Here is a 26,506-nt window from a genome sequence, read left to right as displayed (position 1 = left end):
CCTGCGACCCTGTGTACAGGATAAAGTGGTTTAGATAATGAATGAATGAAAAATACATATAAGTAAGGTAATATTCCCCCGGGTTGTTTTTCATGGTCTAGGTGATAAATGTTCTGATATGTAAACTCAGGTATAAGGATCTATGATGAACTTTGTAGAGCTTTTCTCCAGAGTGACAACATGAACACTTTCTTCACAGTTATAAAAACAATTTACACTTTAAGAAATAAAAAATTGCATGTTTAAGCTATTTTTCAGTTTTTTTTTTTGGATTCATTTTTTTAAGCTAATATGAATAGTGGAGAATGAAGCTGATTAATGCTTAAAACTTAGATTTATATCATGTTTTATTTTTACTCTGGTGCTAGAATAAATAATGAATGTTTCCAAAAAGAATAATTATTAAAAAAAAAATTGTATTGCCTTGTATTTTTGTGTAATTTAATTCCATTAATGTACTATATTTTTGTGTAATTAAATAAGATATCATTAATTGACACAAAAGTGAACAAAAAATAATTGAATTTTATTTTGATTAATTTAATTTTATTCTATTTTATTAATTTAATTAATTAAATGAAATTAGATTTTATTAATTTAATAAATTTAATTTAATTTGGTTTTAATTTAATTGTTGATTAATCAAAATAAATACATTTTTGTGTAATCATTTTATTTTCAATTTCCGATTTTTCTTTTAAATTTAATTTAATGTAATTAATTTATTTCTAATGCTGCATGTAAATTTTTTGGCATTCTTGATTTCAGCAAACATGATTTCAGCAAATATTCCTTAAACGATCCTGTTCAAAATGAAACTGTTCCAGTATAGAGACGATACTTTACTAACACAACCACTCTCCTCTCATAAGATATAAAAAAATGTGTAACATTAAACATACATTTGTACATTTGTTTTTTAAATTAAATAGCATGAACACTCCAGGTTTATATACAATTATTATTAATTCTGTTTATTAACATAAAGAAAGTAAAGGTTACTGAACTTTCAAACCTCAAATAAATCTTAAGTTTACTCAGCCAGTCAACACAGTATGTGTGTGTGTGTGTGTGTGTGTGTGTGTGTGTGTGTGTGTGTGTGTGTGTGTTCGTCTACCTGCACAGGGACCGCCGGGGAAGATGGGAATGCAGGGGCTTCCTGGGATTGACGGCCCTCCAGTGAGTACATCCACATCACATGACCGCTCGAGCGACGTCCAGCGTCTGCACTCATCTGTGTAGCTCATGTCACTACAGACTTACGCTCTGTGTGCTTCTGTAGCTAGCTGCACACAGGCACGAAGTGTGTGTGTGTGTGTGTGTGTGTGTGTGGTGCAGTGGTCAGGGCCTGTGTGTTCACTCATTATGTAATTTGTTAATAGTGTTTGTCATTACCATACTGTCATATTAACACCTGGTCATTGTGTTACACACACAGGGGCATCCAGGCAGAGAGGGACCAGCTGGAGAGAAGGGACTACCGGTGAGTTACACACACACACACACACACACACATGCACACGCACCCTAGAGGTGCGAAAGTGCTAGCAGACCAATACACAATCACCTGCACACACCCATATACACACACCCACCTACTCTCACACACTGACAAAGTCCAGTACACAACACACACACACACACACACACAAAATCCAATATCCAGAATTCAATATGTGTGGCATAGACAAAAACATGCCATCCAATGCACAACAACACACACACACACACACACACAGTTCAACATATGCATGCACGTACAATCTAATATGCACCCAGTAGAATACACACATATGTGCAGATACAGTACACACACACACACACACACGTGGCCAAAATGTGTGCTGAAAGCCAGAGAGCGTGACGCATGTGTTCCCTGGCAGGCTGCTGCAGCTGGGCCAGCTGTGTCACCATTGCGCGCTGAGCTCGGGCTTTTGTGCTCGTTTATTCTTACACCAGGGTAATTGCACACTCGAACAATCCAGCCATCAGTGGCGCACGCTTTCGCATTGTCACACCCGAGTGCTCGCGTTAGCTCGACATCATTGTGCCCACTGTTCACATTAGCCCACTGTCGCTTGGCACGTGCGACTATAATCACTCAGTTAAAGCTGTGTCGCCTTCAGATCTCTTCACACACAACCTGGACACAGCACCGACCTTTTCCTCTCTTTTCTTTTCCTAGGGCTCAGTCGGCGCACAGGGGCCCATCGGATACCCGGGGCCGCGAGGAGTCAAGGTGAGTGTGTGTGAGCTGTGCAACTGAGAGTGAGGAATATTGTAATTCAAGGAACATTTCTGAAACATGATCTTACTCTAAAAAGCTCCGGTGTGGGGTTTTAAACCATAGTCATGAGAAGAAATTCCCAAAATTAAAATACATCTAATGGAAATGTGTGAAGTTGTTCAGTCAGGTCGGGAGGCGATGCAAGAAAACCCAAAGAGCTGGAGGAAAGTGAGTCTTTTTAGTGAGGAAGTAAGATGATTTATGACATGTTGAATCAATAAATGCCTTAATATACACAGGAGGAGGATTGGAGATCACTTTAACACTTGATAAAGTTGCCTTGCCAAAACAAAAAAAACATAGCATATAAGTATAAAAGTAACATTTCCATACACAGAACTAGACAGATGTGTGTCCATAAGAAAACCTCTTGTCGGTGAGACTAATCAGAATAAGGCTTGGATTTGCTTTTAAGATTGAACTTGAAGGTCATGTGGTCTGATGTGTCTGGACGGACCCTATTCCAGCGTTGTGTGTGTGTCAGGGCAAAAAGGGAAGAACATGAAGCGATGCATCCATCATGTACCCACTGTACACGCCTCTGGAGGCAGTGTTATGATCTGAGGATGCGTTCGTTGCTCAGGTCTAGGCTCAGCAATTTCAGTTATGCATTTCAGTTTGGTTTCATGAATTCGCAAACACTTTTAAAGCATCATTGAGAGACATTAATGCATAATCATTGTACTGAATGAGAAGGCCAGTATTTCAAGTGTGGCAGTGTCACTGTATGTGGCGATAGCGTTTTGCGGTATGTGGGTTTGACGGCGTCTTGCTCACAGAACTCTTATTCTTATGTACACAGTAATAACGACTAGTGTCTAGATTAAAACGATCAATCACATCATGAACAACTAGAACACAGGGTCTCTATACACTCACACACTAACAAATACACACACAAAAACACGTTGAAAATAATATAACTAATTTATAATATAAATATATAAAAATGGGAGGAGGCATACTGGCGTACAGTAGTGGCCTCACACCTCAAGGGTTGAGGGTTCAATCCCATCTTGGGTCTGTTTGCATGTTCTCCCTGCTGGTTTTCCTCATACGGTCCAGATTACGCTAATTGGTGTGAAATGTGAAGGAGTGTGTGTGTGTGTGTGCATCCTGTGATGGATTGGTACCCCAGGGTGCCTGAAATCTCCTGGGAGAGGCTCCAGACCCCCTGTGACCCTGTACAGGATGAAGCTGTATAGTGAATGAATGAATGAATTAATATAATTATGGATTTCCAAATAAAACCAAACCTACTGCATATTGACTCTTGCAGTAAAAACAAAAAAAGTAATGGTGCATATATTGAATAAATATAGCAGGAATTAATTTTGACAAGATCCCTGAGCCAAATATTAAATATTAAATTCAATTTTGCATAAAACAATTTGCGTAAACAATAAGAATAAAAAAAATCATGGTGGTTATAGATTTAAAAGCGAACAAACAAACAAACAATAAAATAGATCAAATAGATAAATCCTAAAGTGAAAAAAAACTGCAGGAGAGAAAAGGTTTAGTAACTTCATTTGTACATTTAATGCAGTTTCTATTTCTTATTTTTGGATTTTTAATAAGCAATTTGTCGGGTTAGTAACAGCACAAAGACTTAGACTTCAACTCTGAATGTTACACGTCACTGAGACTCCTTCCATTAAAGTTACAAAAACATCCCCTTACAGAAAACCTTGCTCATATTATTATTTAATAATTATTTTATATTTTAAAACCCATTCCTGCCATCATGTCTCCCGGGCCAATCGGAATCAAGAAGTCATCAGCACAGTGGTATAAACGTTTTAAGCCATGGCCTTCACTATCCGGAGGAGTTGCTCTGATTATTACATACGGCGCATGTGTAAGGTGCGAGTCCGTGCGCTTTCCCCGTGTGTCTCATATTATAAAAGTGGTTTGTGCGCTCAGACGGAGACGTCGATATCTGAGCCTCTCTGCCTCAGGTCAGTATTTTCCTCCCGGAGGCGATGCTGCGTGCTGAGACTCGTACGGCGTCGCTCATGCCTTTTGTTCTTTTTCCAACAGGGCGCTGACGGCGTGCGAGGACTGAAAGGAAGCAAAGGAGAAAAGGTACGAGACGGGAGGAAAAAACAAAACAAAAAACTTTCTATCTTTCTCTTTGTCTTTGTGTTCTCTCTCTCAGACGTCAGAGATACTCTGGAGAATGGAGGTTACTCCCCCTGCACTTATCACTGGCAGAGATAAGGCCAGGCTACGTGCCACGCCAATAGCAGCAGCTCCAGATAAATTTTTTTTTTTTATAACACTAGGCTGGCAAGCTCGTATTTCCTACACCAATGTTAAAAAAAAGAGCTTGGTGTGCAATATAGTGAGAAATTCAGTTAGTGATGGATGGGTGGTTCTGTTCTGTTCACGGCAGGGAGAAGATGGCTTCCCAGGGACCAAGGGTGACATGGGAACTGAGGGAGATCGAGTAAGAGTCCTTTATGGCCCGTTTCATTGACAGCGTCCATTTTTTAAAAGGCTTCCTGGATATGGATTTGAAATATAATGTTTACTGTAAGACAGTAGTTATAATTCTGTGTGTGTGTGTGTGTGTGTGTGTGTGTGTGTGTGTGTGTGTGTGTGTGTGTGTAGGGCGACACTGGGCCTTCTGGACCACGTGGCGAGGATGGACCAGAAGGACTTAAAGGACAGGTGGGCCCTCTTGGCGACCTCGGACCTCCAGGCATCGCTGGAGAAAAGGTGAGGTCGCAGCTGTTCATGCACTACACACAACTCTAACAATAACAATAATTACAACAAGGTCATGCATTGATATTGATGGCATAATCAGAAAATTATAATTACAAACTAATTACATCATGCTATCTTTCATTGGATAGTCATTACCAAGAATAAATATACAAAACTAGTCAAAAGTTTGGACACACCGTCTAATTCAGTCTTTTCTTTTTTTTTTTCTTCCTACATAAATGTTTTAAAGTTTTTATAAGAATTAGTATTGTTAAATTTTCTTTCAAGCCTGGGCTGAGATTAAATCTTTATAAATGGTGCTCACACTGTAAACCTGAAGTCATTAAGGCTGATAATTAGATTATCCGTGATGTATTTCCACCAAACCAGCTACACATCCAGGACCCAAAACCCACCTTTTATTCTGCCAGGATCACATTTAAATTTAACATGAATTCATCCAGTTTTGATGTCTTCCATGTCCTCAGGGCAAACTCGGTGTCCCAGGGCTACCCGGCTATCCAGGAAGACAAGGCCTTAAGGTAAGCCCGCTGCTCACTCTCCCTGGTGTACGAATTCGGAAAAAATAAGCTGACGGCAACGTGACCTGAGCAGTGACTGAAAATTCTTTCCCGCATTAATATTTTAATGTATCAATTAAACCAGGGCCATTTAATGGCTACTAAAGGCTCTGTTTCATTAATAGGTTATCAGAGACTACAATTGATGTTGGGTTTATTTATGGTAATGTGATTTCTGGGGTTAATTTGTGGTTAATTAAATTTAGAAGTAGATTAATGAGAGGAATACACTAATTGATTAGCCTCTGCTCTGGCCTGCAGGGATCCGTCGGCTTTCCAGGAGTACTGGGTGTGCCAGGAGAGAAGGGGAAGCGGGTAAGGAGGAGTGTGAGAAAGGCAGTTCTGTGTGTGTGTGTGTGTATGTGTACAGTATGTAGAGCCTATGTAGTATGTACAGCATGAGCACATTTCTGTTCTTGTGTTTTTTTTTCCCGCAGGGATCTGCAGGTACACCAGGCCCAGCAGGGGAAAGAGGTCCAAATGTAAGTGTTATCGCCCTACACACACATACACACACACATATATAATAAAATTTCTCATATATGATCTCTGTATTAAAACGGGCAGTTTGTCATTTTTAGATGTTTATAAGACAAACTAAAATTGCAATGACAAGGCATGTCCTTTTCCCCAATCTGACCCTGCCTTAGTCTGGGATATCTGTGTTTGCTTTTGGGGCTGAGAAACAGTAGCAGGGATTGACAAATGTAAAGCCAGGGCTCCAAGGATAAACATCACTAAGCAGTTTAATACACACTGAGGACAGTCATCCTTGGCTCGACTGGCTCTTTTGCATTGGCATCAGAGAGAGACAAATGCCATCCCTCCCACTCTCTAAGAACAGCCAGTTTTGCTCTCTTGAAAGTCAAACTCTTGATCTCTAGATGCTTTACTTTGTGCCACTTGGGTGCTTACTTCACACACTTCCTTAATAGGCGATAACAGATATGGTTACACCAAGTAATACTTACCCCGATTAGCCATAACATCAACACCACCATCAGGTAAACTGAACAACATTGATCACCAATTACAAACCAGAAAATTGGCAACTAGATTATGGTTACCCAAGGACCTAAGGCCAGTCTATCTGGTCTAAACCAACAGAAGAACCAAATGCAGGACAAATCACTGAAAAAAGTCAATGCTGGCCAACATAGAATGGCACCAGAACACCAAGTGCATCACAGCTTGCCGCAGAAGGGGCACAATAAAGAGCCCAAGGCCATCGACCCAGCCTCGAACCACTGACCTGGCCTCCAAACTCTTCAGATCCCAATCCGATTGAGCCTCCATGGGATGTGTCAGACAAACTAGTCCAATCCACGGAGGTCCCACCCTGAAATCTACTCACCTAGAGTCTCGTCATACTCTGTAACATTACTGTATCTATCAGGTCCTGGCCATGGATTCTGTACAAGACACTGGAGATTTTACTTGCCTGCTTGATTAGATAATACATTTATTCTTTGTTAATAAATATTAGGAAAAAAATGTAGGAGGACCATGGCCGATTTCAAAACCAGAAAAATGTAAATAAGCAATCCATTAAATTTTTTTTTTTATGTATCTTTGAAATTATATAAATATCAGAGAGCTAGAAATATATCACATAGTAGGTGGTGTATGATATGAAATTATGATCACCATTTTTTGGTGTTCATTATAGTAAATAAGCTGCTTTGTCCAGTGTGTTTGTAAATGACACAAATATCGACCTCGACCACCTTAAGCGAATTCAATTTCCCAAAAGTCATCGTTAAATGGTAGAGCAAGCTGATTGATTAAACCTCAGTTGCTTTTACAAAACTGGGCCTAGAGCGTTATTCTGAAATAGCATCGAATAAGGTCAAGCTGAGTACTCAGGAACTGATTTACGACTATGTCATTTTGACCACAGGGGGCACGCGGAGGCCGAGGGGCACGAGGAGCTACAGGGGCACCTGGAGCCAAGGTCAGGAAATCTGCATCTCTTTCTCTTAGTCGGTTTTAACAGTTCTTGCACTACATGCTGCGGCAACTCTATGAAAAATAAAGAAGGCGTGAAAAATTAATGAAAGCTAGCTTTCCAATAAAAATATTCTGAATGCACGCTGAGGTTTGTTTTATATTTAATTCTTTTCTTTTATTAGGGCTCGTCTGGCCACGATGGCCCACCAGGTTCCACAGGAGAAAAGGTATATTTTTCACTATTAGAGTAAAAACTGTACTGAGTTTGCATAGTTTTATTAATGCATTCTTGTGTCAAGTGTGCATTGGTGTTAGAAACCAAGCTCATTACCATGCTCAATTTCTAAATTGATAGTATTTTCTTGTACGTCTAATGGGAGTAGGACAGAATGAGGTTTAGCCTGCTGTTTGTTAGCAGATTGGGCTACTTTTACAGTCATACACAGAATAAGTGATGAACCTGCACTTTTTCTAGATTACTATAGAACCGCTCCCAAAATGCCAACAATAACTTAAAATATTAATGTTTTTTTTTCTCTGCACTGTTGTCATAGGGTCCTCAAGGACCGCAGGGACAGAATGGATATCCAGGACCCAAAGGACCAAATGTAGGCATTATGCATCCTAACAGCAATGTTCTCTAAGGGCATGGGTGTGTTTTTGTGCTGAGTTATAAGTTTTTGCCATCTTTTTAGGGCCCTTCAGGAAAGGATGGGCTGCCAGGTCATCCAGGTCAAAGGGGGGAGCCGGTGAGTCTGATAATTGATATTTTTTGGCTAGCAGAAGGTTTTTCTTTTTATTGTTATGATTGGTGTATCCAATGCGCTTGCAAGAATTGTGATAATTTCCATTGGGACATCAAGAGACGTCAATTAAACTTACGTAAATCATCGCTATTGGTATTTGCTTTTGGAATTTGTCATATTTGACCATCGCATTTCTTCATGCAGGGATTTCAAGGAAAGACAGGGCTACCAGGACCTGTAGGAGTGGTGGGACCACAGGTGAGTCTAAGAAAATAAACTAGCCAAGCAAGCTTTCCTACATATATAAACTTATTGTTGTCTACATTTTAGGCTTATTTTGTGTGGTTTCCTTTAGGGAAAAACTGGAGAGACTGGACCAACTGGGGACAGAGGTCACCCTGGGTCGCCAGGACCTCCTGGCGAGCAAGGTCTGCCAGGACCGGCAGGCAAAGAAGGTGCCAAGGTGAGTTGTTCGGTTACAAACAAGCCACATCTATAATTATTAATCCCAGGAGATCATGAAGATGTTCCTGACATCTTTCAATGAGTAAGCAAGCCATCAGCTCAAGTTGAAACTCAACAGTCTTTCATGTGTTTTCTGGTTTCCAGGGTGATCCGGGCCCCATGGGGATTCCTGGAAAGAGCGGCCCTGCAGGGCGCAGAGGCTTTAGAGGCAGTCGAGGCATGCCAGGCGCCACGGTATGGATTTTGAGCTTGCCTTCTCGGGCAGCAGAACTGGCAGTATTTACTGTGAAGAGAACATTTTAAAAAATATATAGGAGAGCTGTAGGCAAACAGCGTATCATGTTGTTTAAATTATTCATCATATGTGTGTGTTTTTCTGGATTGTTAGGGTGCTGCTGGTTTAAAAGGCGAAGAAGGACCTCCTGGTCCTGCAGGAGCGATTGTAAGTACACTTTGGGATGGAAGACTCTGAGTCACTAATACCAGCTAGTCTTTAAAATTATGTCAGAGAAGATAAATGCTTTGTCATCAGACAGTACAGAAGTTCAGGAACAGTGTCTAAAATTATATGAGAAAGGAATTTATGAGCAGTATCTAAAATAGTTACAGAGAGGATTGTAGGGAAAGTGTTTAAAAGGATCAGTAGGAATTGGGTTCAAAATTATGTCAGAGAGGACAACCAAAATATTGTAAGAGAGAAAAGCAGGGGAAGTGTCTAAAATAATATCAGATAAGACAGCAGGGACAGGGTGTAATGTCATGAAAGAAAGAATATTATGAACATATATAAAATTATGCCAGAGTGGACATCAGGGACATTGTCTAAAACTACCTTAGAGAGGACATTAGGAATGGGTCTATAATGTCAGAGAGTGCAGCATGAGTAGAGTCTAAATGTTGGCAGGAAGGACGGCAGGGACACTGACTAAAATGATCTTGGAGAGGACATTAGGAACAGGGTCTACAATAATGTCAGAGTGGACATGATGAACAGAGTATAAAGTGAGTGGACAGCAGGGACAGGGTGATGTCAGAGTGGACATTTGGAACATGTCAGAGAGAGGGCAGAGACGGGGTTGAAACTATGCCAGAGGAGACAGCAGGAACAGGGTCTAAAATAATGTCAGAGAGGACATTATTTTAGGACAACAGAGTTTAAAATCTCAGGGAGGTCATCAGGGACAATGTCTAAAATAATGTGAGAGAGAACAAGCAGCAACGAGGTGTAAAAGGTCAGAGAAGACAGCAGGGACATGGTCTAAAATGTCAGAGAGGACAGCAGGAACAAGATATAAAATATTTGAGACCACAGCAGGGAAAGTGTCTAAAATGATGTCAAAGAAATCATTCAAGAACAAATTCAAAAATGTCAGGCATGACAGGGACTAAATGAAGGAAGATCAGTGATTTGCACCATCTTTTTACAGGGTGCTCCTGGGGAGAGGGGAACTTCTGGGCCGGCTGGTGGTATTGGTCTTCCTGGACGTTCTGGAGGTCTCGGGTCTCCAGGACCAATGGGCGAAAAGGGAGAACCTGTAAGAATTTGAAATGACTTTTTCACACACTGTGGTAGCAAAACTGTTCTGTTTTTTTTTTAAACTTACACTACACTGTTTTTCTGCCTTAGGGAGAAAAAGGACCTACAGGTCCTGCCGGACAGGATGGTGAGCAGGGGCCCGTTGGTCTACCAGGTTCTGCTGGACCACCTGGTCCACCTGGAGATGATGGTGATAAGGTGTGTGTACAGTGTACTTCTGAATTAAATGTGGGTGATTATATGAACTTGCAAACATTAAAACATTAAAACATGAACACAATCCTATGTGTGGGTTCCAATAGGGAGAACCTGGAGGTCCGGGCCAGAAAGGAAGCAAAGGGGACAAAGGAGAGTCGGTAAGAATGACCTTATTCTAATGTGTGGCATTTTCAAGTGTGGAAAATATTGATTTAATTCTGTCATGAAGAGAACAACAAAACATCCTAACGTGAATGAAAAAAAAAAATCCTAACATGTTCTTAGGGACCTCCAGGACCAACAGGAAGTGTAGGGCCTATTGGACCCCCTGGACTACAGGTATTTCCACCACAACGATTACTGACCTCTACTAATGGTTAACAATTTAAATTAAAGAAACATAGGACAATTAATGTGACTAATACTGTATTAATATACATAAATATAAATAACTCAGAATAGAAATCTAAGCATTTCACACATGGAACTGAAATCTTTCAGGGTATAGATGGGGAGCCAGGGCCCCGGGGCCAACAGGGGATGCATGGACAGAAAGGTGATGAAGGACCTCGAGGACTCGTAGGTGCCAACGGGCCACCAGGCCTGCAGGTAAAGAAATCCATCTGGAGTTCTATCACCTGCAGTAAGGGTACTTAATGCAGTGACTCTAATGACCTGTACCTGTGTGTGACCAGGGAATGCCTGGACCCCCGGGAGAAAAGGGAGAGAGTGGCCATGTTGGACCAATGGTAAAAATACAGCTTCTTTCTCTTCTGTTCTTTGCTCAATGTTTTTAATTCTCGAATAGAAATTAGTATCACAGCTTATAAATGTTATTACAGTAGCTATACTTAAGGTTTAATTCACTATGGCTGTTAGGCTACGGTGACAATACAAAAATGACATGCGAAAAGACAAGAACATGTCTAAAATTCCCACTGGAATATTTGTCATACAGACTACTTTTGTCAGGTAAGCATAACACCTGCAACAAGTGGCACCCCTGTGTTATGGCACATGGCTGAGTTATAACAATTGACTTTGCAGCTAAGTGTGCTTCTGTTGTAGGACAGAATGATGTAATAATCTAATTGTGATATCGTGAGCTGCTAAATAAGAACACGTTTTTATTTGCTGTCAAAGAAAATATACATATAACTACAGTGTCACAACATTTTTATACAGAACAGTATAAAAGTCTTGAGGTCCCCCCACCCACATTTAGTCATAATCAGTTCCAACTGGGGAGGGCGAAGGCTACATGTTTCCTCCGAGCCGCACGACGCCAGTCAACCACATCTTTTCAACCTGCTTGATCACGCACCGTTGGGAACGGTCTAACACGTTCGATTCGCTTGCACGAGCTTAAAGATACCCATGATTGGTTAGAGCCATGACTGACATGAGAACATTAGATTGCCACCCACCCATTTTAATGCTTGATTGATTCAAGGTCACTGTGTGGCTTAACCAACATAAAACATTCCTCTGAAACTGGTCTGGTACTGGACTTTTGAAAATGAGAGACAACATCTCGGCAAAAATAAGAGCCAGTAAAGCCCTTTAGGAGGCCTGGAGAGCTATTTCTCATGACTACATTAAAAATACAAGAATGTTTGCCGTTTTGTAAGTGAAATATAAAGAAATGGGGAGGTGTCAAAACTTTTCCAAGTAGTATAAATTTCCATAAAACTTTTATAAACAGATGCAAACTGAGACAATATGTAAATGCGATGTGCCAGACCCCTGTCGAGTGGCAAAGCTGTTATAACATTATAACCTTATACTTATAATAAATACAGTTTATTTTATTTAGGTGTAGAAAATAAGCAGTACTAAATGTTTTTAAAGGGATCAAATAGGAATTATTTAGTCTTATAAATAAAGCCCTAACCTGTGTTATTATTTTGGGATCCTTACCATTAGGTTTTATCAAATTTTGTCAGTTATAGTAAAATGTGTTGATATATTAAGATAAAAAAATTTCGCCAGCCAAACCTTTGCAGTGCAGACACCTGTGTTTTTATTCTCAACAATATTTTAATTGATTTTAAACAGGGATATAACAGGGTAAACATGTAATGTTTTAATACAGGTTTTATAACCACCTTACAAACCCTATAGCACCCACTCCGCCCCTCCCTGACTCCAAGCCAGTTTTACATGCATAAGAAAGGCTAGACGCCAGGCATCGAAAAAAAGGTGACAAACGAAAAAAAAAAAAAAAGAAATTTGGAGCTGGAGGTTTTTTGGTTCTGCGGAAACCTGTGTTTTTAAGCAGTGCTTTCTGTCAAACCTTCTCTCCATACATGAATTTTTATTAAGAGCTTTAAATGAGGCGGCACAGTGGTGTAGTGGTTAGCACTGTCGCCTTGTACCTCCAGGGTCCACGTTTGATTCCTGGCTAGGTTCGATTCCCATCTCTTTGTGCATGGAGTTTGTCCTGCGATTAATTGGCACCCTGCCCAGGGTGTACCCCACCTTGTGCCCTAAGTCTCCTGCTATGGGCTACCGACCCCATGCGACCCTGAATAAAGGATAAAGCATTATAGATGATGAGGGAGTGAGCTTTAAATGAACAGCTATTGATACAGTGCATCTGGGAAGTATTTACAGAGCTTTAGTTGTTTCACATTTTGTTATATTTCAGCCATATTCCAAAATTCATTTATTCTTTCCATAAATTCATTCTTTTCCTTAAAATTCTACAAACAATACCCAATAATGACAGCTTAAAAGAATGTGACATACTCTGGCGCTACATAATGATTGCACACCGTGATTGAAGTTCACCAGTAGTAAATTCTATTGATTGGACATGATTTGGAAAGGTACAGTACATGCGTGTCTATATAAGGTCACACAGTTAACAAGGCATGTCAGAGCACAAACCAAGCCATGATGTCCAAAGAATTATCTGTAGACCTCCGAGACAGGACCTTCAAGACAGGATCCCCATGAAGAAAATGTATTGGAGGACAAATCTGGGGAAGGGTACAGAAAACAATTTGCAGCACTGAAGGTCCAGTGAGCACAGTAATAAATCCAGTGGCCTCCATCATCCATAAATGGAACAAGTTTGGAAGCACCAGGACTCTCCCTAGACCAGGCTGCCTGGTCAAACAATGAGAATGGAGGGAGACGGGCCTTAGTCAGGGAGGTGTCAAAGAACCCAATGGTCACTCTGAAAGAGCTTCAGCATTTCTCGGTGGAGAGAGGAGAACCTTTCAGAAGAACCACCATCTCTACAGCACTTTACCAATCAGGACTGTGGTAGAGTGGCCAGACAGAAGTCATTCCTCAGTAAAAGGCACATGACAGCCCACCTGGAGTTGGCCAAAAGACACCTGAAGGCCAAGTGTCATGTCTGGAGGAAACAAGGCACTGCCCATCAACTGGCCATTGCCCTCCCTATGGTGAAGCATAGTGGTGGCATCATCATGATGTAGGGGTATTTTCAGCAGCAGGAACTGGGAGACTAGTCAGGATTGCGGGAAAGATGAATGCAGCAATGTACAGATATCCTTGATGAAAACCTGCAACCAACATTCCAACAGGACAATGACCTTAAGCACACAGCCAAGATAACAAAGGAGTGGCTATGGGACAACTTTGTGAATGTCCTTGAGTGACCCAGGCAGAGCCCAGACTTGAAAATCTTTGGAGAGGTCTGAGCGCTGTGCACAAACGCTCCCCAACCAACCAGATGGCGCTTGAGAGGTCCTGCAAAAAAGAATAGAAGAAACTGCCCAAATCATACTGAATCATACTCAGAAAGGCTGTAGTTGGTGCCAAAGTTGCCTCAACAAAGTATTGAGCAAAGTATTGTGAAAGCCCGTAAGTACTTATGTACATGTGATTCTTTTTTCCTTTTTAAAAATTTTAATAAGTTTGCAAAGATTTTAAGCAAACATCTTTCACATTGTCATTATGTGTTTTTTTTTTGTTTGTTTTTTTTTGTAGAATTTTCAGGAATAAAAAAATTTAATCCAGTTTGGAATAAGGCTGTAACATAAGCAAAAGTGGAAAAAGTGAAGAGCTGTGAATACTTTCAGAATGCACAGTACGTGTTTAGTCGCACAAAATATTAAACAGATTACAGAGGTATGTCAAAGATATGCAGGATTTCAACCCAAAGGAGCATGAATGCCATTTAGAGCAACAACAACAACAACAACAAAAATCACATAATAAATGAAGTCTCTTAATGAGATCCAATATCTTAATGAGATCTGGAAGGAAAACAAATTTGCATGTTCATTCAGTATTAAATAAATTAGCATACCCCTTAAAGACCTAATGTATATCAGGTCGAGTTTGTTTTGTAAACCTTCTGGTTATCAAGGACGTTACTTTAACATCAATACTGAGGGATATTTAAGCGTTTCATAAATGTTTTTATGTCCCCAGTATGTGCATGTGTGTTTAAATACCAGTGATGGTGAGAGCAAAAGAAGACTTTGCATAAGTGTGTGATGAGTCTCTCAGGGAACAGTGACAGACAGAGAGAAAGAGAGAAAGAGAGAGAGGCAGTGATGGTGAGGAAGAAGGCAGTGTGACAGCTGTTAATCAGATTACCATGAGCCTGGACCATCTAATGAGCGTGCTCCTTTGTGGTCGGCTTCTCACGGCTCTGTCAGGCATGAAGGAATGCAAAAAGCAGTTTGACAAAAGCTGGTTTAGACAAAGTGCAGCACAAGAAATAAACAGTGCATCTTGTCGTAAAGTGAATGCATGTTAGGGATCATGGGATTTTCCAGCTTGCAGAGTCAATATAATTTTTTATTAAGTGTTGGATTTCTTAGTGTACAGGCAGATGCTGCACGGAATAAAGACGTTATTGGGTGAGACTTGTTTGGTACGTACTGGTATTTGGGGGTTAAGGTTTTGACAGGAGTTAGGGTTAACGTTAGGATAAGTCCTAATATTTGAAGTTGTTGTGGGGGTCATTTTGTGATTAGGGTTTGAAGGTTAGGGACTTGATTGTTGTTCAGATTAGGATTGTGGTTAGAGTAAGGTCTAAATGGGTTTGGCTTTAGAGTACGGTTTAGGGGTTGTAGTTTGCTTAACAGTCATGGTTGGAGTTTGCTGTTAAGGGTTTGGGTTTGGGTTTGGATAAAGACTTTATTCGTCATACTGTATATACATTACACCAAGATGGAAGACTGGGGTCAGAGTGCCGATTTAGCTGAGATATGGCACTCCTGGAGTAGACAGGGTTAAGGTCCTGGCTCAAGGTCCCGGCAGTGGCAACTTGGTGGAGCTGTGGCTTAAACTTAATTTCTTCTGATCAGTATCACTGCCCAAGATTGAGGGTTGGGGTTAGAGTGAGTACAAATGATTAGGTTTTATCTGTTTATGGTTGGATTTGGTTTGAGGTTGGGTTAAGGTTTGGGTTTGTCTTAGACCTGGGTTTGAGATTAAGGCTTCAGTTAGGGTTTAGGGTTAGAAGGCATTTGTTAAATTTTTGTTTAAGGTTGCTTAAGGATAGGATTGGGCTTAGTGTTCAGTTTAGGACCGAGTTTGGGGGGTTAGGGTCAGTCCTAATAGTTGGCTTTAGGCTTGAGGTTGGGTTAGGATTGAGGTTTGTGTAATTGAGTGGACAGGTTGGAATGATTTTTGGCAGGGTAATTTCAGTATTTCAGGAATGTAAGATAAGATGTAAGATGGGTGAGATGGTATTCATTAAAACCCACGGAGAGAGCGGCAGAAAGAAAAAGAATGTAGGAGGAAAAATGAGGCTGCTCGCAATGGCCCGTCACCGCTGTGTCAGTGAGCGATGATGAGGTGCACTGAAAACCACTTTTCTGACATCTACTGCATGAAGTGCTGATGAAACAAAAAGACTGTCAGCAAAGGGTCAGTCCAAGGAGAGTCCTAAAGAGAAAGTGTAATGTGATTGGATGCATTATAAATAATAAACACCTGTGTTTTCTTCATTATTTCAGGGTCCTCCAGGACAACATGGCCCCAGAGGTGCTGTGGGATCCCCAGGCGGAGAGGTAAGTGTCTTTATGTTCCTGCAGTGCTGTGCTGTAGGACAAATTTACACCCATGAGGCAGCAGAATAGGGCTGACGGCTGGTTGAAGCTGAAATAATAACCCTACTCTCCAGGTGACTCATAACAAGACCAGTGTGCTTCGTAGCCTTTGATTCGACATATACTCAGCTTTAATGTCTTCTCCTACCAGCCACAGTGCCTGCTTGCTATATATCTAAAGCATATCAGATACACCGTGTTTGGGCTCGGGAGATGAAATTAATGCACCATGAAGCATATAATTATCTAGCTAATGCTGGAAGTATGTTCGATCACCTCCTGTTATCTTTATCTTCTTATTTTTATTTTTTTTATTCTTCCCTAATTTAAGGCATTTTGAATTATTCACTCCAAGACTATGATCTCTGGGTGCGAGTTATATTTACTTCACTATAAAAGATTAAGCAGAGTTGGATTCCCATCTCTTAGAGGGAGTTATATTTACCTCTGTTAATGGCCACCTCTCAACCTCCTCCGCTTGTTAATAATTGAAAAGTCCGCAGCGTGGTGGTGAAACGAGAAGAGACGAGACAAGACAGACGAGGCAGGTGGCTCTGAGAAAGTAGGAACGTAGGAATGTAACTGAATATGAATACATCATTCAGGATGCACAGATAATGAATTTATAGTTTATAGCACATTCATTCTTCCTTTTCTTATATAAGATTATTTATCGTTTAAATAAACAACAAAGTAATATAGGTAGGCTAAATATATTCAAATCTGTATATTTACACCATATACAGATGCGGGTATGAATATTCAGACCGCTAAACAAATATCGCAAATACTGTATTGGCACTGCATTACACACCTAGGAAGTACTACGCCCTAGGAAGTGTGTATTGACGATAAGAAAAAGTGGCATCGATCCTGACTAAGCTGTACACTTAAAGGTATGCATTTATACAGGGTTCTGGCTCCAGCAGCTGCATTAACACTCACCTCGGTTTAGCTTCAAATCAAGGACAAGCACCGCAGTGCAGAAATGCAGTGGTAGGAAAACAGTATTGATACAGAGCTTTGGCTCTTTAATATGATGTGATTTGAAGTCTGTAGGGACGGCATGTGGTGCGGAATCAATAAGCACACCTTCTTTCGTTAAAAAAAAAAAAAGGAGGTATGATGCAAGGTGACTATGTCTGTGTGAGACAGAGAGAGAAAATAAAAGAGCGGGAGAGACTGTGTTAAGACATTCTGACAAAAATATATTTTATCAAAATCATGGTAGCATAAAGTAGGGGTTATGACTGTTCTGGACTGACCTGATCTTAAAATTAGGACCATTTTAATAAATAGAGAGTGTTCTATGCTTATTTAGAATGGGTTAGAAAAAGATTCATATAAGTATAAGTATGTACTGTATAAGCAACTTATACATAGAAAAGTGCAACTGTTGACATAGTGAAATCTTATGGTATATAAATGATAAGGCATCCCTTTAATGTTTATGGAAGGAGTCTCCAGTGTCAGTGCTTTGTAACAGTCTACTCATGCTTGCTGTGAGTGTTGTGTATTTATTTGTGTGAGTCACTCTGATCTTCTCATGGTTTCAGGGTGCTCAGGGGATGCCTGGTGGAGTCGGCCAGCCCGGTTTAGTAGGAGAAAAGGTAAGCAAAGATGGCTGAATATATAGGTATACAGAATAGTATACAGTATATAACACAAATAGCACAAATGCAAATGTATTTACTGAAACTACAAAATGATACAATTCAAAAATAAAATATTACAATAAAATACAGGTTGATATACAATAAAAATGAAAATTCTTAGTCAGAGCTGGATGAAGACTGGCAAACTGTATTTTATAATTGTTATGCTTAATTAGCTTTTCAACATTTACAGCAAGGATTAAGTGATGCTTAATTAAACAAACACAAGGTAACATATAACAGTGTATTACTGTAACGTCGGTTCTTTGATTATACCCTTACTGCTTCAAAAGAATATACTGAATATAATGTGCTTACTTTAAGTATGGGGCACTGGTGGCTCAGTGGTAGGTGTTTTGCCTGCCATGCAGAAGGCCCGGGTTCGATTCCTAGCCATTGCCCAAACTGGATGCAGTGCCGGTCCCAAGCCTGGATAAAATGGGAGGGTTGCTTCAGGAAGGGCATCCGGCGTAAAAACCTGTGCCAAGGGGTTGGGGACTGGATGTGGCAACCCCTTGCTGAGAGCAGCCGGAAGGCCAACAACTGTTCTTAGTTTAATTACATATTTACTTACTTTCTTAATTCCCTTATTTGGTATTAAGGGTGAAGACGGCGAGGCTGGGAGTCCAGGAAACGTGGGGGAAACAGGACCTCCTGTGAGTTTGTCTCTTTTGTTTAACTCTGGTCCTCCTCAGTCCTCAAGATGAGTGTGTAACCATCCTTACTTGTTCTGGTTCGCAGGGTCAGAAAGGAGACGTGGGTGAGAAAGGAGATACGGGCCCTCCGGGTGCTGCTGGACCCCCAGGTATCCGAGGCCCACCAGGAGAGGATGGATCCAAAGGAAACCCGGTAAGTGTGACAAATGTTTAAGCTTCAGAGAAGCTCTAGCCTTCTATTACTCCTACCACTAGCTGTTTAACTATAGTGGGTTTTCCATTTATCTAGTATTGGTAATAGTATTAATAGCAGCAGCAGCAGTAGTACTAGTTGTACTGGAAGTAGTGATTGTATGAGTAGAGGTTGGAGGAGTATTAGGTATAACACTACAAGTAGTGGTAATACAAAGTAGTAATAGTAGTTAAAGTAGCAGTAGTATTCTCTTTATTTCGGCTGCTTCCGTTAGGGGTTGCCACAGCGGACCATTCGTCTACAGCTATGTTGAAGTACTGTAGCAATAGTCTTGTACTTGTAGTTATAGTAGGAGGAGAAGTTAAGATCCAGGTATTACTGTATGTGCCATTGTTGTAGAAGTACAGTTGTAGTAGCATTAGAAATAGTGGTAGTAGTTGTGTTAGTAGTATTAGTATTATTGCTAAAAGTAGTGTTTTAACCTGTAATCTATTCATGTAAAAGGTAAAAAAATGTAGTAATATTAGTCAGTATTGTAGTAGTAGTATTACCAATAGGAGTATTGTAATAAAGACTAGCTAGTGGTAGTATTAGTAATAATAGGCAAGGCAAGTTTATTTGTATAGCACATTTCATACACAGTGGTAATTCAAAGTGCTTTACATAGAAGAAAATAAAATAAACATGAAATCAAATAAAAGATAACAATAATAGCAATAAGATATATAATAATAGTAGTAAGATTGGGGTTAGTCGTAGTATTAGGTTAGTAGTGGTAGTTGTATTGGGCCAGTTGTAGTAATAGTAATAGAATTTGGGTTATGAGTAGTATTTATACTGTAGTAACAGTAGTTGTATAGTAATAGTAGTTGTGATAGTAGTAGTACTGTAGTATTTGGGTTAGTCTTTATAGTATTAGTATTAGTATTAGTAGTGTAGCAGTAGTGGGGAAGAGAGAGAGAGAGAGAGAGATGCTGATAAATTCAGTACTATTTTCTCTCTGTCTGATATCTAAACTTCAGCTGAATCTACACTAAACACTAATCAGAATCAGGACTATGCCTGTGTCAGCTACCTGCTTTACCACACTAACAGAAAGGAGGTGACTTTTTTGTGCTAATGCAGCTACTTTGTGCCCGAGTGTTTTTAATTTCCACTAGCTAGCTTTCTTATAGTAGCTAGCTTTGTCTTTCATCAGTAGATGTTAGAGGGTCATGGTGAGAAGGTCTGCAGTTCTCAAGATTTTTATTTATTTATTAGAGCTGTGAAATAATCAGGAATTAGCGAAACACTTCACAATCTTGAGTATACAACTCTGAGGGTTAGAGATCATGCTGTGAAAGCTAGGGCATGGGCTAATTACCCTTATAGTTGCTGCAGTAGCATAAATGTGATAATTGATAGATATATTTTTAAATGTCCGATTGTAATATTTTGTGTGGTATGAAGCTTTTTTTTAAACTGTATTGCTGGAGGCAGTACGTTCTTTAAGAGGAAATAATTTGCTCTACAATGTTGTTTTCACCATGTGAGAATGTCCAGACTAAACCCCCAGCAAGGTTTTGACAGCAATGATTTGTGTAAATGTTTCATACACTTCAAAGTTTTCTGTAAGTAAATGTTTTTATACTTCCCTTTAGGGCCCTATTGGATTCCCAGGAGACCCAGGCCCTCCTGGAGAGGCTGGTCCGAATGTAAGTGCCCGTAAATGCCGGCTACTTTTAGTAATTATTACTGCTGTTAGAGCATCCGATGTTTTCATTTTGTAGCATGACATGTTACTGCATTTTATGTTTCTATAAATGTTACATTCAGGGTATTGATGGTGGACCAGGAGCAAAGGGCGATAATGGAGAGCCCGGAAAAACTGTAAGCGTTTGTAATTTGTAAATGTTAATATACATTCAAGTAAAAAGTAATATAAACATGAAATAATGTTCTGGAGATATCTTGTATTGTCTAAAGGGACCACCAGGGGCTTCTGGAGAACCAGGACCTCCTGGATCACCTGGGCGGAGGGTATGTTTTTAATAACTATTTATTATAAACTATTTATATTCTATTTATGTATAAAAAAAAAGATGATTTTAATAAACCTAACGTATGATTTGCTTTATTCTAACAGGGTCATGTAGGTCCTGCGGGGAATGAAGGAAAGCAGGGAAAAAATGGAGACAAGGTGAACATTTCTAAACGTTTAGATTATGTGTAGCCCTTTTCAGATATCAAACAGCATTTTTGCAACGTAGCTCTTTTTTGTGCCAGGGATCACCTGGTACAGAAGGTCCAACTGGAAAGACAGGACCCGTAGGACCCCAAGGAAGTCCTGGAAGGCCGGGCCCAGAGGGACTACGTGGGATCCCAGGTCCTGCAGTGAGTAAAACACTTTGTCACACACACACACTAGTATAAGATAGCAGACTAAGGAAACATACCCAAACTACAGGATGAGAGCTTCCCACAAACCAATATACCTTTGGATAATTAATACTTATGCTTTTTCCTCAGGGAGAACAGGGTTTAAACGGCCCTCCTGGACAGACTGGACCGCCCGGCCCTATGGTATGTGCTTTAACAGTTCTCTTACTCTTTCTTCCACTCATGACTGCATCTAATGTATCTTCTGGTTAATTTGGGGTATACTTGTGGGAAACTGGGCCTCCTTAGTTAAACATCTTGTTTGCTGTTGTAGGGACCTGCTGGGCTGCCAGGACTAAAAGGAGATCCAGGCACCAAGGGAGAGAAGGTGAGAAACTTGCACAGGGGGAGCTAATCCTTATAGTGTCCTAGACTTTTACTAAAGGCGGCAGCTCACTTGTTAATTAGATTATATCTGGTACCCTTTAAGGCATTTTTTCTTCCTTTCTTGGGAGTTGCAAAATTGATTAGTTTAGTCCTAAACTTTTACCACAGGCACTGTCTCACCTGTTATTGTTAATTAGATTATATCTGGTACCTTTCAAGGCTCTTTTTTTTTCTTTCTTTCATGGGAGTTGCCACATTGTATTATTTGGTTTACAAGTTATTGGTGCAGGTTTTACACCAGACGCCCTTCTGGCCACAACCGACCTATTTTTCCAGGCTTGGGCCAGGCATTAAGGACTCCCTACATTGGGCCATAGGGTTGGGCCAACAGTGGTAACCCAGCAGTGGTGTTGTTTAAAACCCAACTCTCATCAGCAACCCAGAGCCTCATGTGCCTGAGCCAAGTCTGACGGATAATGCAAAATCTATGTGAGAAAATTAGTATCTGCTAACATGGTATGTATTACTTTTTGTAATTATTACTCTTTGTGTATTCTGTAGGGTCACGGGGGGTTGATCGGACTCATCGGGCCTCCGGGAGACATGGGGGAGAAGGGTGACCGTGGCTTGCCTGGAAACGAAGGAATTCCTGGTCCCAAAGGAGATGGGGCACGTACAGTATACTGTATAATACATCAATCAAAAACATTATCATTAATTTAGGGTGCTTTCACACTAGGAACTCAAACACTTGCCAATGTGTCTGATAAGTTTGCATATCGTGAAACTCTGCTTTTCACTTGGAAAGGTTGTTTTGAGCGTGATACTGTATTCTCGGGCATGGTTTGAATCAAATATGAAAGCCACCTGTACCTGTAACTGAATACAGAAGTGGAGTGCTGTTTAGAACTCTGAACTGCACAGTCATACTGTAGCTAATAAGTAGTAATGCATGTGAGGGTCGGTCTTGACATTTTTGGCAAAATATCAATAACATTAGACACACTGCAAATGTTGCCTTTCTTGTACTCTTCTTCTTACTTGTGTGTATTGGTGGTTTGCAAACCCAGTACTTGCACACTACCATCTACCATATCAGAAGTTACATACACAAGTGTACGCGAGTACAGGACAGTATTACTAATGTGTAACCGACCAGCAGGGGATAGGAAAGGGGAAGCAATCATACATGTGCACAATGCAAAGCTATAATAACTAGTGTAAAAGCTCCCTTAGAGTCTGCATCTTTTACTGATTAATAGTGTAAATTTGCCATGTGACATACAGGGCGCTGTTGGATCTTTTGGTCCTACCGGACCTCCTGGACCTCCTGGGCTTTCTGTAAGTACTGATCAATGCTCTTCTTAGAGTCACATTTTCGTCATTTATTTTGTTTCAGCTTCTCCCTTTGTCTCTTTTTTTTTTTTACTTTTGTCTATTCATCAGATGTGATCTCTTGTTCTCTGGTAGAAAAGTATTAGCATGCGTTTTTATATCTGCTATTTTACTGAGACATGTTTTCACTCTTGATCCTGATTATGGATCCTCCATCATTAACCCTGTCTGCATGTGATTTGATCCTTGCCATGGATAACAATAGTGTGTTTTATTACCTGTCCCTGGTGCTAAGTTTATGCGATTACAATCTTCCTCAGCTCACTGCTGCATTTTAAACATTAATATAATGGTGCAGAAATACAATTGTCTTGGTGGCATGCAGTATTGAAAACTACTAGATCTTTTTTGCAGCCCGAAGTCTTTGCGCTGCCGTCATATCAGGTTTTTACTCTTAACTTTAGTAAGACTCCATTGTAGCTGTTCCTTGTTTATGGGATTGTGTGATCAGACACTCTTTGCCAGAATCCCTTCAGGTGAAAGGTGTTGTAATATGTGAGTCTTGTCTGCAAAGGAAACTTCTCAACAGCCAGTCACACAAAAAAAGCTCTTAAAGATATAGGAAGTGGAATAAAAGTTGACATTTATATTACTTTCAATAATGTTCTGTGAATTGTTTCCATATTAAATCTTTTTAAAACATTTTTTTAGACTTTACATAATGAATGCAAAAGTCTAGAGCTGTGGGTTCTCCAAATGGGGTTTTGTAAATGTATAGTTAGCAATGGAAATCAGCCTATAGTAAGTTATTGTACAGTATAAATCACAGTTTATTATTATTATTATTATTATTATTATTATTATAAGTTTATCTGTCTGATCCCTTGGGTTTAATCCAAGCCTTAGTAACTTATTAAACTGGAAAACTAATGTTTCTAATAAATAGCCAAACGTTGTTTTAGATATTTATGTACAGTAAATTTTATGTTCATTAAAAGCTGAACATGGAGTTTATTTCACAGTTATAGACAAATGCAGATGTGCACATTCCTGGACTTACTTTCTCATCTTCCTATTATTAGGGTGCCATGGGTGAAAAGGGATCCAAGGGTAATGAGGTTTGTACATCCTTCTTTATATTCCTTTATTAATAGAGACATTCAAGTCAAACCGGGACTTGTGATGAACTTTTTAGTAAATGAAGGCATAAAAACCAGATGACATTTGCAATAGCCTTCAAGCATAGTGCAGACTTTAAGCTTGAGTAAAACATTGGAATGCATTTGTGAAAGATGTTCCCACAGTCAAGGGGGTTTTGAATCCACTGCAGTCATTCCCGGGAACTTTCAGCGAGTGGAACGCCTGCTCCTTGAAAATCGACTAATAACTTTTTGCCAACTTGTCGAAGAGACACATCTGTCTGTGGAAACTGCACACACAATCATTTACCATCACCACTTGCACATTACAAGAACTGGGAGTTATTGCCACATCACTTTTGGTATCCAAGCACTGGTGAAATGCCGGGATTATATAGGTTTATATATAGGAAATAACGGTAGTACTGTTATTTTGCACAATCAAAAGACCCACTTTGACTTGAACACCCCTTCAATTCAAAGTACCTTCAATGTCCTGTCAATGCGTCTCTATCATTCTGCATCTTTTCCTCATTCTGTCAGTTTCCCTTCGCCTTTTCTTTGTTTAATGCAGTGTTAGTGTTGTATTGTATCATTGTCTCTGAGAGCCTGTATACAAGTCATTGTTGTTGGGTTTTTTTTCTTTTTTTTTATAAAAAAGGCAGCCCTGCTTTTTTATTGCATTGTGTTTGTAAAACCCTTGTGAGAGAACATTTCTGCTGCTCATCTCCTAATAATCCTTTCGAGCCCACTGCCAGATGGTAACAGGGTACTAGGGAAGTGTTCGGATGCTGTAATTAGTGATTTAGGTTCTCTCTTTCATTTTTATTTCTCTTCCCTTATCAGGGTCCGGTCGGTCCGAGAGGAGACCAGGGACCAGCAGGCCCACCAGGACTACCTGTAAGACCTTCATAAATCTTCCCTTTATGGCTTATTAAAGCTTATGTCAGGGATTTTACAATTGTGAGCTTGCACAGGCTGTAAAATCTGAATAAAAAGGTTCCGGTTCATTGAAGTGATTATTGAATGTTTGAATGGTGAAACATTCTTGACAGATATACAGATTTTAGAATTTTATACCTGCATGTTGAACATAATGACATATTGAACATAATGACACATACACGCTTCATGATAAACAGTTATACCGTTCATTTTAGCAGGACATATTACCTCATAACCCTTTATTAACTGTGGTGCTTTATACCGTATCTCAAGGTTAAAAAAAAATCTAAATCTTTACTCTAACAAAGATGGTGGATAAAAAAAGTCTGAGATTAAAATGAACAAAATGATAAGATAAGCTCTTCATTTTTTTGTCCACAGATAAGTACTTGGTAATTTAGCGATGGAAAGACACGACCCACATTAACATTATGAGGATTATTATTATTGAACTTGAAACCCTTAGTTTAATGGAAAAAAATTAGTTTCTTTCATTCAGGGAACTTATATGCAGCCTAGACTTTTTTGTCTCAGGATAGTTTTGCTGGATAGTTCTCATTGAAATGCTTTAAAGGTGTATGATTTAAAAAATGCAATTTTTAATATTTAAATGTTTCTCTGGATCTAAGACTTAGTTTAATTAAAAAAATTAAACGCAAGGTGGATTTTGCAGCACTGATGTAGAATAGAACTACTTCGCCTTAGTCAATTCACCTCACTGGAAACAGGGGGCGCTAGAAATTACAAACTGCGTCTTAAACAAAACCATCTTTATGACTCCTCTCACTATCTGTACCTTCAGGGTCCACCGGCTACCATGATCGAGCCGCTGCCTATCCGAGAGGGACGCAAGAAACGTAGAAGGAACTCGGACCGGAAGAGAGGAAGAGCCAACGCAGAAGCTGCGACCGCAGAAGAGGAGCAGGAAGCCGAGGTTCAGCTGAACATGGAGGACTTCCTGCAGGCCGATGCACCTCTGGAAGACCCTGAGGGAATGGAGGAGGTGTTCGCGTCCCTGAACTCCATGAAGATGGAGGTGGAGTTGATGAGGAAACCTCTGGGAACGTTCGAGAGTCCGGCACGCACCTGCAAAGAGCTAATGATGTGCCACCCGCATTATAAAGACGGTACGATCGAGTCGCATCACGCAGGCTAGCGCTTTATTTGAAGGAACACATTAGAGATTGTGCAGACACAATCAGATATTGAACACTTCAACCTATTTTGCTGCAAGAAAATTCACATTGAAAAGAAACAGGCTGAATATCAACCCCTTAGCTCTTTGTGACTGAACTCCTCACAGCAAATCAATCTCCTG

General features: G+C 40.0%; 1 protein-coding gene across 2 annotated transcripts in view; it reads left to right on the top strand.

The window, feature by feature from the left end:
- Positions 1–26,506, top strand: part of col5a3a (collagen, type V, alpha 3a) — a 94,456-nt gene that overhangs the window by 55,967 nt on the left and 11,983 nt on the right. For both annotated transcript variants that reach the window (XM_053491607.1, XM_053491606.1), the window contains 39 exons: positions 1,126–1,179; positions 1,439–1,483; positions 2,186–2,239; positions 4,331–4,375; positions 4,686–4,739; positions 4,904–5,011; positions 5,491–5,544; positions 5,845–5,898; positions 6,021–6,065; positions 7,484–7,537; positions 7,716–7,760; positions 8,088–8,141; positions 8,229–8,282; positions 8,484–8,537; positions 8,635–8,742; positions 8,889–8,978; positions 9,133–9,186; positions 10,172–10,279; positions 10,372–10,479; positions 10,584–10,637; positions 10,765–10,818; positions 10,981–11,088; positions 11,175–11,228; positions 16,428–16,481; positions 18,077–18,130; positions 18,778–18,831; positions 18,917–19,024; positions 20,665–20,718; positions 20,840–20,893; positions 20,990–21,043; positions 21,150–21,203; positions 21,290–21,397; positions 21,533–21,586; positions 21,717–21,770; positions 22,331–22,438; positions 23,057–23,110; positions 24,187–24,222; positions 25,090–25,143; positions 25,991–26,315. In XM_053491607.1, the coding sequence (XP_053347582.1) occupies positions 1,126–1,179; positions 1,439–1,483; positions 2,186–2,239; positions 4,331–4,375; positions 4,686–4,739; positions 4,904–5,011; positions 5,491–5,544; positions 5,845–5,898; positions 6,021–6,065; positions 7,484–7,537; positions 7,716–7,760; positions 8,088–8,141; positions 8,229–8,282; positions 8,484–8,537; positions 8,635–8,742; positions 8,889–8,978; positions 9,133–9,186; positions 10,172–10,279; positions 10,372–10,479; positions 10,584–10,637; positions 10,765–10,818; positions 10,981–11,088; positions 11,175–11,228; positions 16,428–16,481; positions 18,077–18,130; positions 18,778–18,831; positions 18,917–19,024; positions 20,665–20,718; positions 20,840–20,893; positions 20,990–21,043; positions 21,150–21,203; positions 21,290–21,397; positions 21,533–21,586; positions 21,717–21,770; positions 22,331–22,438; positions 23,057–23,110; positions 24,187–24,222; positions 25,090–25,143; positions 25,991–26,315 (2,791 nt within the window). The remainder of the gene's footprint in view (positions 1–1,125; positions 1,180–1,438; positions 1,484–2,185; positions 2,240–4,330; positions 4,376–4,685; positions 4,740–4,903; positions 5,012–5,490; positions 5,545–5,844; positions 5,899–6,020; positions 6,066–7,483; positions 7,538–7,715; positions 7,761–8,087; positions 8,142–8,228; positions 8,283–8,483; positions 8,538–8,634; positions 8,743–8,888; positions 8,979–9,132; positions 9,187–10,171; positions 10,280–10,371; positions 10,480–10,583; positions 10,638–10,764; positions 10,819–10,980; positions 11,089–11,174; positions 11,229–16,427; positions 16,482–18,076; positions 18,131–18,777; positions 18,832–18,916; positions 19,025–20,664; positions 20,719–20,839; positions 20,894–20,989; positions 21,044–21,149; positions 21,204–21,289; positions 21,398–21,532; positions 21,587–21,716; positions 21,771–22,330; positions 22,439–23,056; positions 23,111–24,186; positions 24,223–25,089; positions 25,144–25,990; positions 26,316–26,506) is intronic.

The sequence above is a fragment of the Clarias gariepinus genome, chromosome 3 (genome assembly GCF_024256425.1).
Source record: "Clarias gariepinus isolate MV-2021 ecotype Netherlands chromosome 3, CGAR_prim_01v2, whole genome shotgun sequence".
Lineage (NCBI taxonomy): Eukaryota > Metazoa > Chordata > Actinopteri > Siluriformes > Clariidae > Clarias > Clarias gariepinus.
The sequence above is the reverse complement of the archived record's forward strand: the minus strand, read 5'-3'. Positions and strand labels throughout refer to the sequence as shown.